The sequence below is a fragment of the Pagrus major genome, chromosome 14 (assembly GCF_040436345.1).
Source record: "Pagrus major chromosome 14, Pma_NU_1.0".
Classification (NCBI taxonomy): Eukaryota; Metazoa; Chordata; class Actinopteri; order Spariformes; family Sparidae; genus Pagrus; species Pagrus major.
The window spans coordinates 24,138,727-24,149,788 of NC_133228.1; the positions used below are offsets into that span (position 1 = coordinate 24,138,727).

The 11,062-nt window shown below is 43.5% G+C and overlaps 1 protein-coding gene across 1 annotated transcript in view; it reads right to left on the minus strand.

Moving 5' to 3' along the window:
* LOC141008175 (thyrotropin-releasing hormone-degrading ectoenzyme-like) overlaps positions 1 to 10,541 on the minus strand; it is a 188,517-nt gene extending 177,976 nt beyond the window's left edge. The window contains exon 1 of the mRNA XM_073480421.1: positions 10,416 to 10,541. Coding sequence (XP_073336522.1) covers positions 10,416 to 10,541 — 126 coding nt within the window. The remainder of the gene's footprint in view (positions 1 to 10,415) is intronic.
* Between the last annotated feature and the right edge of the window lie 521 nt (positions 10,542 to 11,062).

Below are 11,062 nucleotides of genomic sequence, written 5' to 3' on the forward strand. Positions count from 1 at the left end.
GAAATATATTCTTAATGTCAGTAATCAACTGTGGAAGTTTCATGGTGAAATCTTTGACTTACAATGTTTTTACTATTCACCATTTTGTGTTTTCTAAGCCTTTTTTGACAAAATGAGTTTTTTCTCAGACTCTCAGACACAAATCTCCACTTCAGCAGCTCCTACAGACACCAAGCTCTCCACTTTTATTCCTATCTATAATCTGAAGGATGTTACAGAGAGGTGTGTTCATATTTCATTCACAGCCGGATTTATCTACTCGAACAGTGTTGAACCTGGCTGTTGTTGTGACAAACTTAGTTTAACAGTGTTTTGATGAATTATGAGTCATATATCCTGAGTGAAGAAAATCATGCTAACTGTATATAAAGGGAAGGTTTAATTAATCATATGTATGTAAACAACCCTTGTAATGTCCTAGAAATAACAGGAACAGAGGCAGACCCGGGCCTGACACCATTAGAAAGCCCCTGAAAACCCAGATTAGAAAATGCACCCATAGAAAAACATCTCATACCCTTTTCCACTGGTCAAAAATCCCACTTAAGATCGGGCTTTTGAGTGCGATGTGAATGTGTACACTCGGTACTTACACCCGAGTCAGTTGACTCTCTAGTAGACACAGGTTTTTATCACCTCAGCTCGACTGTGATCTAAACGTAAGACCCGGGTGAACACGCTAAATTCTGATGTATTTCCCGCCACGTGAAGGGATGACGCGTTATCAACATCCGGTGGTGGCGCGTATATAAGGAAGGACTTTGGGATGCGGTCCCTGTTTCTGACGGGCTACCTTGCCTGTGGGAAGTGGGAATTGGGTCAATAGCTGATTTTTAGCGGGTTGACCTGCTGATTTCGGTGGAAAAGTCCTGAAAGCTCCGGTTCAGTCTGGTCCCGGGATCGGCTTGAGGCTCTGCACAACTCCAGTGGATTTTTCTTGAGTATTTTCTCCGATAGACTCTGAAGAAGCCATTTTTGGTAGCGTTGGATGCATCATTTAAACATCTGATACAGGACGAGCTCCAGGTTGATATCATTAGATCAGTTTTCACCTCTAGTGTCTCCTCATAACAGATCTGAATGCAGGACTCATCATGGAGTATTTCCACAGTCTGGTATTGAACTGGTATGTTTTTTAATTATTTCAGCGTCTCCGCGGAGACAAACTTTCTATGTTTTAGCCCGAAGAAGAATCAATTTGTCTCAAATATTTTATGAACATTGTGGCCTGTAGAGGGCACTAGCTGGAGTCTGCAATATTTGACTGTGTCGTTATTGGACAAAGTCAGGACACACACACACACACACACACACACACACAGTCTCTCTGACATTGCACGGCCAATTAGAGTCCTACTCCAGCCAACTGGATCAAGGTGGAAGACGGCGGAGAGAGAGCGATAGAGATCCAAGTGGGCGGCACTCCCTTCTGCCTCGGGGTAGATTGGTGTCAAGTGCAGAGAACACACAACGTGGGCCGAGAATGTAATGAATGTGTATCACTTGTTAGGAGGAAAGACCGTGTGTGACGAGTGTGTGTGTGTGTGTGTGTGTGTGTGTGTGTGTCACTGCACTTGACACCAATCTAGCAGCAGCAGCAGCAGCAGCAGCAGAAGAAGAATAGAAAAGAGAAGTGAGCGTGTCAGAGGGAGAACAGACTTAAAGCTGAACACACACAGATCCAAACATCAATATTTCAAATTCCTTGAAAGCACAAAACCATCCATGATTCATGGATCCACTGCATGGAGGAGACGGAGACGGAGATATGGACTGACAGAGAGTCCTGTGGTCAATAGACACACTACAAACAGAGGCTCGGTGTGTCTGCGCTCAGCTGATTCACTGACGGTAACACGCTGTGATGAATGCTGAGGTGCGCTGGGACGGAGCGGCTCGGTGTAGCGGGAGGTTCACAGGCAGACGTTTAACCACTGTTTGCACTGTAATGTTTTATTAGAGTCTCTGTTGGCTGAATCACAGCGCTGATCAGCTGCTGGTGTCGCTGGCCTCAGCTAACCTCTTCTCTTCTCATCACATCGTTCCCGACTGCACGGGGAGGAAGAAAGCCACCGCCAGCGTCGTCACTACCGTCTACATCTGATGAGTTGTTCGTCAAAGCATAGTAACGAATTTTAAGTGTGTCGGGGCAAGTTGAAGTCAGGTTTTAAAGGTCCAGTGTGTATAATTTAGAAGGATTTAGGGGCAGAAATGCAAGTATGTTTTCATCAGTGTATAATTACCTGAAACTAAGAATTATCTCAGAATGAGCCTTTTATATCTGCAGAAGAAGAAAATCTAGTCCATGTCCACCATGTTGCACCAGCATGTTTCTACAGAAGCAAACACTGACTCCAGAGTGAGGAGAGGGTGTTCAGTAGGGGAGGCACAAAATATCGATACAGAAATATGTCGTCTCACTTTGTCTTGACTTAGACATTTTGACCTTTCAAAGCAGGAACAGCACAGGTGTACATGATACACAGAAGGTGTGTGTCCAGGGGCATCGTTTCAGCCGCCGCACCTGATCGGACGAACGCCACTAATGGGCCGTGTGCTGTGGGATTTCAAACCGGACCAACATGGTGGCTCGTTTGGAGACTTCGTCTTATATTACAGAAACAACTCACCACAAATACAGCTGGAAGTTGCCCCGAGGTCTCCTTCAAAATGGACGTCTCCAGTGGTTTCACGCTTGTGAAACGTTGAAATGCAGTCACTGGCTTGCCATGTTAAGTTGAGCAACAGTTGAGGACACAGATGCAGACACCAAGATAGGTTGGTCTCTTTATCATTAAATATTGGCATGTTGGGCTGGTGGTCGGCCCAACATGCCAACCCAAAGCGTCAGCATTTCACAAGTTGGGAAAGAGACTCAAAAATGTACTTTTCTTTACAAATTGGACTCTTAGTAAAATAAAGTTGATATCCGCAAAAACTAGACTAAACGAACCAGGGAGACACGAGGGACACGAGGTGCAAAACTGGACTGGAGGACAGATGTGAACATGCAGACGAAAAGATTAACAAACGAAACTCAGGTGAGCAGGAAAGAAGGCGGGTAAAAAGACAAAAACAGGAAGGGCAAAACAAAACATGACAGATGAGGATAAAACCTACAAAATAAAACAGGTAACAACTAAACTGAAACACAACGTATCGATTTTTGCAGAATCACTGAGACGTCATAATATAGTTAACAAATTAATTGTACTGAATCGTATCGTGACATCATAACGTATCACATCGTATCGTAATGTGACGTAACGTAACGTGACGCGATGTGGCGTGACACGACAGACGTAACGTCATGTATCATATCGTGTCTTCAGTTGGTTACAATCTGCAGCCTCGACACTAGATCCTACACACTGGACCTCTGTTACGTTTCAATGCACGTCACTTGTGGAAGTGCTTATAAACTAGGAAGCTACAGTGTGTTGCCCTTTTTTCATCCTTTTCATATTATTCAGGCTCTTCCTTAAACACTACTTGACTCTGTTTCACTTCAGCAGAGTGTGAGGTCTTATCTGACACCCTACACTGCCGGTCCTCCTCCGGACAGAGGTCTCAGGTTGTCACTCTCCCTGCTTCCCTACAGCTGTGTGATAAAGACACCGACACCTCCTCGCTGTTGAAGCGGTCTTGGCCGGTGGCAGGTCGTCCTCAGAGCCCCTCGTCTGGATCAATGTCGTCTGGTTGATGTCGCTCAGCATTTCAACGGGACAAGACAACAGACGGCGGGTGAATGGCAGGTATTGATCCAGAGGAAAGAAACAGCAGCCTGAAGACATGAACTTTGTCCGGCCCGTTGCTTCATCGCTCTCGTTCGTTCTTTATTCTTTCCTCTTCTGTTATTCTATTTTTTCTCGCTGTCTGCAGTTATGAGCTGAAGGCGGCAAACCCAGATCACATCAGAGACCAGAAACCAGGCAGGAGGCTGCAAAGTGTGTGTGTGTGTGTGTGTGTGTGTGTGTGTGTGTGTGTGTGTGACAGCTCACTTTACAAATGTAAAACAGATTGCTTCTCGCTTCTATTTGATATGTTTATCCGTCTGTCCTGTCGCTCATTTTCCTTATTTATTTCCCCAGCAGTGTGTGTGTGTGTGTGTGTGTGGACTAAACATGCAGTGTGTGTATGTTTGTCATTCTGTTTTCATGTCATGCAAACCGTTTGTCAGGTGTGTGTGTGTGTGTGTGTGTGTGTGTGTGCGGTATTCCCTCCCCATACTGGCGTTGTCAGAGTGGTTTACAACAGTTAGTGTGTGTGTGTCGCTCTGCGTGACGCTGATTAGAAGTGAGAGGTTTTTGATTGCCTCGACCCTCCATGGAATTATTAGCATAGCACGCACACACACACACACACACACACACACACACACACACACACAGGCGTAATTGAGCATTTCTCTTCCACATTACATATAACAGGATCCAATCCAGGAGCTCAGCGCTGCGCTAACAAACTAACACTTCACTGTTTATGCTCCATATTTAAATTTATGCAGATGAGGCGGAGTGAAAGATGAACGAGCTCGTTTGTTTGGAGCTCTCCGTCGTCTCCCAGTAAAACTTGTTCCAAACTGGGACGCTGAGCGGTGCCAGTTTTTCCCCACCGGAGGGAGAATATTACATAAATGTGCGGCTGGCGGGCTTATAGTTGTCGCATCTGATCATCGCCAGCTTTAAAAAGCCGAGTGAAGTGAGAATTCGTCTCTGGATCGGAGGATCTCTTCCATGAAAGGTGCCATTAAGTGAACTGTCCGGTCCGGTCCTCTGAGCGGACCTGTCGGCTGTCGACGCCTCGCCGCTGGGATCTGATGGCAGCACGTTTACACACAGAAAGCTCGAGCTTTTACTCAGCAGCTGTCTGACAGAGATGAATAACATATTGCACCTCTGAGACTTTCTCAGGGTTTGTTTGGACGGGAGAAACAGCTGCTCCGTTTCCCAAACCGTAAAAAAGTAACATACTGACATTTATTGGTGAGTGGCTTCATTCAGTAAATCAGCAGTAAACGGTGAGTAAGTACTGAATTCTGCAAGAGGAAGCACCTGAAAACGTCTCTTAATCATCTCTCTGATAATTAAAAAGAACATTTTTAATTTGGGGGGGGGGGGGGCATCCTAATAAACCCATTTTTCAGCTCCTCTGAATTAATCAGTTTATATGAAATCAAACCACACTAGTGTGGGGGTAGTGTAGCTGAAAAAAAGAGGTCCTCATGATAGTGAACAGATATGTTTAGCTTAGCTTAGCACAAAAAACTGTGAGCAGGAGAAAATACAACTTCTCAACACTTTCAAATGCTCATGTTGCAGATGTTTTACTCAACAGGTGTGAAGCAAGTTGTTTTGCAGTTTCAGAAGCAGTTAGCATCGGAGGAATCGCTCGAGCTAGGCTAGCAGTTAGCAAAGCTGCAACAAAGGAAGGACTAATAAGAGTAGAATTACTGATTCAACCTCTTTATTCAAGTAAAAGTAGCAATGGCGGTATTTCTTTAGCTAGGCTAGCTAGTTCCCCCTGCTTTTGGGCTTAGCTAGGCTAATCATTAGCGGGAAGGTGGTTAGCAAGGTTCGACCAAGGTTCAGCCAAGCTTCCTCAAAGCGAGGGGCAAACTGCTAGCCTCCACCAAATGTTAAATTAATTTGGTGGAGTCAGAATTTCAGTTAGCTTTGGAGCAAAAAAACAAAGACTTGTGTTTGGTAAAGACAAATAGTTTCAGGAAGGGAGCTGAGTGCTTAATTAATTGAAATGGATAAATTAGACACAGTGTTCCAGTCACTAAATACCAAAGCCATCACATTTAAGGGTTAAACATGTCAATACTGGAGGCACACAGAAGACACTGGTCTAATCTTCTGACTGTGGTGCTGAACAAGAAAACCTTTCCTGGGAGAATGAGATTAAATATATTCCAAAGCTGCAAAAAAAAGACGGATTTGATTAATTAATTGCCACGTTTGCCATGTAGTCCCATTAATCTCCACTCCTTTGTCATTTGCAATTACTGCTGCCAGATTGTTGGAATTTTCCATTGAGGAGCTGAACTGCTACAGGTGTTCATAGCGCGCTGGTATATACGCTGTTTGTGTTTGTGTATTTATAGGTGGGCGACTGTTTGGAGGAAACTAAAGGAGACAAACAGACAGTTTGTTCATTATTCTAATTCCCTCCTAATGACTGCATGGTTGATGCATCACCATCTGGCACACACACACACACACACACACACACACCGCAGCAATAATGCAGCCATTGAATCTAATGACAACGCACCGCTTGTCGTAATGAGACTCCAGTTTGTTTCACACGAATCCAGAGCAAAGCATGATGGGTAAACTGGCTCGTTGGCGATAATTAGCTTCTCGTTCGTCGCCGTGGAAAATGACTCAAGTGTTTATCCTGAAGAGCAGTTTACCTCTAAGGATGGATGCCTGGAAACAAACAACACTCAGCCGTGGGTCCGGCGTCTCCTCGGCTCGGTTGAGAGTAAATGTGATGTCGGGTTGCCAGATAGTAAATAAAGGAGCCGCCGGGGTTGCCAGGTCATCAGTGAAACTCTCCCTCCGCAAATTGGGTTGTAACTCAGCACGGTGAATCATGTCAAGTGTGTGTGAGTGTGTCTGTGTGTGTGTCGGTTGTCGCGCTCAGACAGAGGCACTTGAACTAAATTGCCCCCCTGGTACCCACAATGCATCTGGAGCTGGCAGGAGTGTCTGAGTGGCTGTCTGTGTGTTTAAGCCTCACGATGCCTCAGTGCCACACACAGCTGCTTCATTGTGACCCCGCCATCGTTTCTATGGTAACCTGCGGGCCCGATGATGGATAAACGACGGGATCGCGGTCGGATGGATGTTTTGACATTGGGTCCAGACAAACGGGGAGAGAAGTTCCTGTAACAGACGATGACCTGTGTGGTTGTTACATTGTCTCTCCTTTGATTGTGTCTCGTACAGACCGAGAAAGAGTAACTCGTGCAGCTGTCTGGGACGCAGACGGGCGTGACAACAACAGTCTTTGACTACCTGGACATGAGACCAGGCTGGTAATCCTGCAGGACACTTTAAATAACTTTTTTGGTGATGTTATTCTTTAATAAAACAACCCTACGCAACACAATGCAGACATCACAGCTGATCACTTTTTAGATACTGCAGGTAGCAAAGGTGTTAGAGGAATCAGCCACACTGAGCTGTGAGATGACGAGGTGGAGGCGACGGGCTCTCACTGTGCACACCTCCAACACCTCATAAAGGTACGCAACGCCTTTATGTTGCCAAGCTGTGCTCGTCGCACGTCAGTACAGCTTAAATGATCGCAGCTTAGCTTGTCGTGAGCATCTCCACCCGTAAAAACACCATTAATCAGCTCATTATGTTGTTTCACGTTTCATCTGAGCATTAGATATTGAAATAACTTCTCAAAATTACAATTTACAGAATGTCTCACTTTGTGTCAACATTTTAAAAATTTGATGAAATTACTGTAGATCATTATACTTACTACCTACTTACTAACTACTGACTTACTACTTACTGCTTAATATTTACTGTTTACTACTTACTACTGACCACCTACTTACCTACAACTTACTACTTACTACTGACTTACTGCTTACTTTCTTACTTATTACTTACTTAATAGTTACTACCTACTACCTACTTACCTACTGCTTAATATTTACTACTTACTGACTACTAACTACCTACTAACTTACTACTGACTTACGACTGACTTGCTATTTACTTACTTACTAATTACTTAATTGCTACTTAATACTGACTTTCTTACTGCTGTTGTCTCCTTCACAGTATGTATCTGTTGATATTTCAACCGATTATGCTGAGATGACAATCAATATAGATCATTCTACTTTCTTACTACTTACTAAGTACTTACTTACTCAAAATTGACCGGAGCATGAAAAAAATGGTGTTTTCACCTGGGATGTCTGCATTGTCTTTTAGCACATCATGCTGACATTGTTATCCTGTGTTTACAACTTGAGGAGTTCATGATTAAGAACATTTTTAGCTCATTTTCTCAACATTTAAAATGGTTATTTCTTGATTTTACATTTACATAAAAGCTAGTTGTAGTTCCATTCTTTCCATGTGAAGAACAAGGCAGGATGTTTCTGCTTCTGATGGCTTTGATTGGCAGCTATCTCAATCAGCCGAGCTGTTTGTCACCTTTTACTTATGTACGGAAAACAAACATTAACGATTTAAAATCTGCAGTTTCTTTTCATTTTCTTCTGAGTTTCTGTGAAATCAGCTCGGCTCGGCTCAGATCAGCTCGTTCTGCCCCGTCAATCAAACACATCAACAACAACTGTGTGCGCTGCGGCAACACAGCAGCCGTCACGACGCTCGGTCCTGCTGATTGAAGGGAAGAAATACTGAAAGAGAAAAACATCTGTGTGCGTACAGAGGTCAGCTCAGTGATAGCAGACCTTGGCTAAACAGAGAGAGAGGGAATACGTTAACGTTCAGGGTCGTTTTAACACAGATGGGAAAAAATAGTTATTCAGCTAAAACCCTCACACACACAGACACACACACACACACACACACACACACACACACACTCACTCACTTACACACACCTCTCTCTTTCCTTCAGGCAGCCAAAGTCACGTTGCCTTTTTGCTTAACCTCTATTATATCCCTGTGCGTGCACGTGCACACACACATTCACACTTGGACGCACGCACGCTGCTTCGCTCTGAGTGCAGCGTTGAAGGCGTGGGCTGTTTCTTCAGGTTACATCTCTCTGCAAAGATGATGGATGGAGGATATAAAATCCATCTCTGCAGGCCATTTAAACAAAAATGAACACAGACACTGAAAGAGAAGATAGATAGATAGATAGATAGATAGATAGATAGATAGATAGATAGATAGATAGATAGATTTCAAAGGACAAACTGCAGTAAAAGAGGGTTTTTATCATAATATATAAAATAAGGTTTGTCTTATACTGACTTTTATCTAAGCATGCTTTCTTTTATCGAAGCATGATAATCTCCTGAGATGTAAATCTGCTTTTTGAGTCCAGCTCAATAATGTTCGACGAACATAAAGAGAAACAAGAAGAAAGAAGAGATACAGGAGAGAGGGAAAACATAAAAGCAATGAAATGAAATCAGAGACTTTAAAACATTAAATATTCAAGATGAAATATGAAAAAACACAACTTTTCATTTCAGTCTGTGAAGATATGATGTGTAAGATTTCTGCATTAAAATGTTTAAAAACAACCAGAACTTTGTTCTATATTTTGTTTAAATCTGTACTTATTATATCCCAAATGTTTCCAACAATGTTCAAATCAGAGAAATTCACAAGTTTACTCGGAGTAACGGTGCGTTTCATCTGATCCCTCTAGCTATCATTTCCAAGAGCGAGTCGGGGAGTGAGGAAGGAAGTCGGAGAACGAGACTAAACATGAAGTGAATAAAACTTTACAACGTCTGTCAATATTTGTGCCCGAGTCACATCAGATAGATTTTCATTGTCAAAGGTGGTTGTTTAATGGTGCGTTCACCACCAGCGAAGCACATTTTTTGCCTTGTCATACTGTTTAAATCCAGCTCAGACTCAGCAGAGACTCTGGATCTCTCTTTCCTCTCCGTAACGTTACGTTCATGAAGTAAAGTACATTTCCTTGTCGAGGGGCATCCTGCCCTTCAGATATTCGGCCTGTTGACTCTCTCTGGCCAAGAGACACTCCAGCACAGAAAAGCAGCTCTGGAGGAGGAGTATTATCCAAGCAGAGCAGCAGCCGGCCGGTCAGATGGGACCGCAACTGTCAAAGAGGGCGGTGTGTTTACTGGGGAAACAACACATCACAATCCCTGATGTTTTGATTGTATGTGGCACAAATACTGCAGCTGTGAACTGTAGCTGTCACTAAAAAGTTACAAAGTAATCTCTGAGCTCTCCTCCCGTCGAGAGCAGCTCCGGATCAGAGCAGAACCAGATGTGACTCCAGGTGTTTATTCCTCCAGGAGGTCCGGCTCTAATCGAGAATCTCTTGCCGGCTCTGATCAGCTGAGCAGCGACTGTTTTCTCCGATCCGCAAACGTGTTTGGTTTTGATACAGCGCCCCCTAGCATCATTTACTCTGCAAACAGGAACTGCTCATAGTTAATTTAGGTACTTTTAAAGGAAACTAGTGGCTAAAATGTGGCTCAGAAGGGAAAACCAGTACATGTCTGTAGCTAACAGTCGTCATGCTGGTGCAGAAGGACAAGCAGCTCTTCATGTGGAAGAAAAACTCTGAGATCCACTCTAAAATACAAGGTCAGTCACTCTGCACAGGATTTAAATCACAGGAGGATATTGCAGAAGAACAAAAGGTAATTGTGTCTGTAATTATGACTGAGCTGGAGGAGAAAAATGACTCACATCGTCAGTCTGGACAGGATTAAAATCACTGACGAGTGCAGGTAATGTTCCAATCACTCCACCTCCCTGCAGAGACATGAAGCCGGTCTGAATGAGTCCAGTCTTTCTTTGATGACCTCCTCCCATGTAGACAAAGTAACCGCACCGTCGCATAAAAGGTCAACAGCAAGAGGCAAGTGGACACAAACAGACAGGAAAATATCAGACAGAAGAGGAGCTCCTGGTGAGGTTTTACATCAGTCAGAGTCTCACAGCACTCCAGCATCTCCACACTGCTGTGGGCTGGAGTGAAGCACACTGAAAATACTACAGGTAAAAATCCTGCATTCACAACGTTATGTAATCAAGAACATGTAAGTATTATCAACAAAAGAATGAAATGGTAAAATGGCTCCAAACAGTTCGTCTGAAGCCTGCAGATTACAAACTGATTTGAAAAGAGGTTATTTAAACCCTTCGTAGGCTGAAATCTTCACTCTAGCTGCTAAGCTAAATGCATTAATGCACGTTGAGGGTGTAAATAACATGACTGGACAATGACTGGATTTTAATTTTTGGGTGAAATGCTCCTTTAATGCTCTTTAAATTAAAGACCTGCTGCTAAATATTTCTTTTCCTAGTATTATGTTCACTGTTATACATCAACA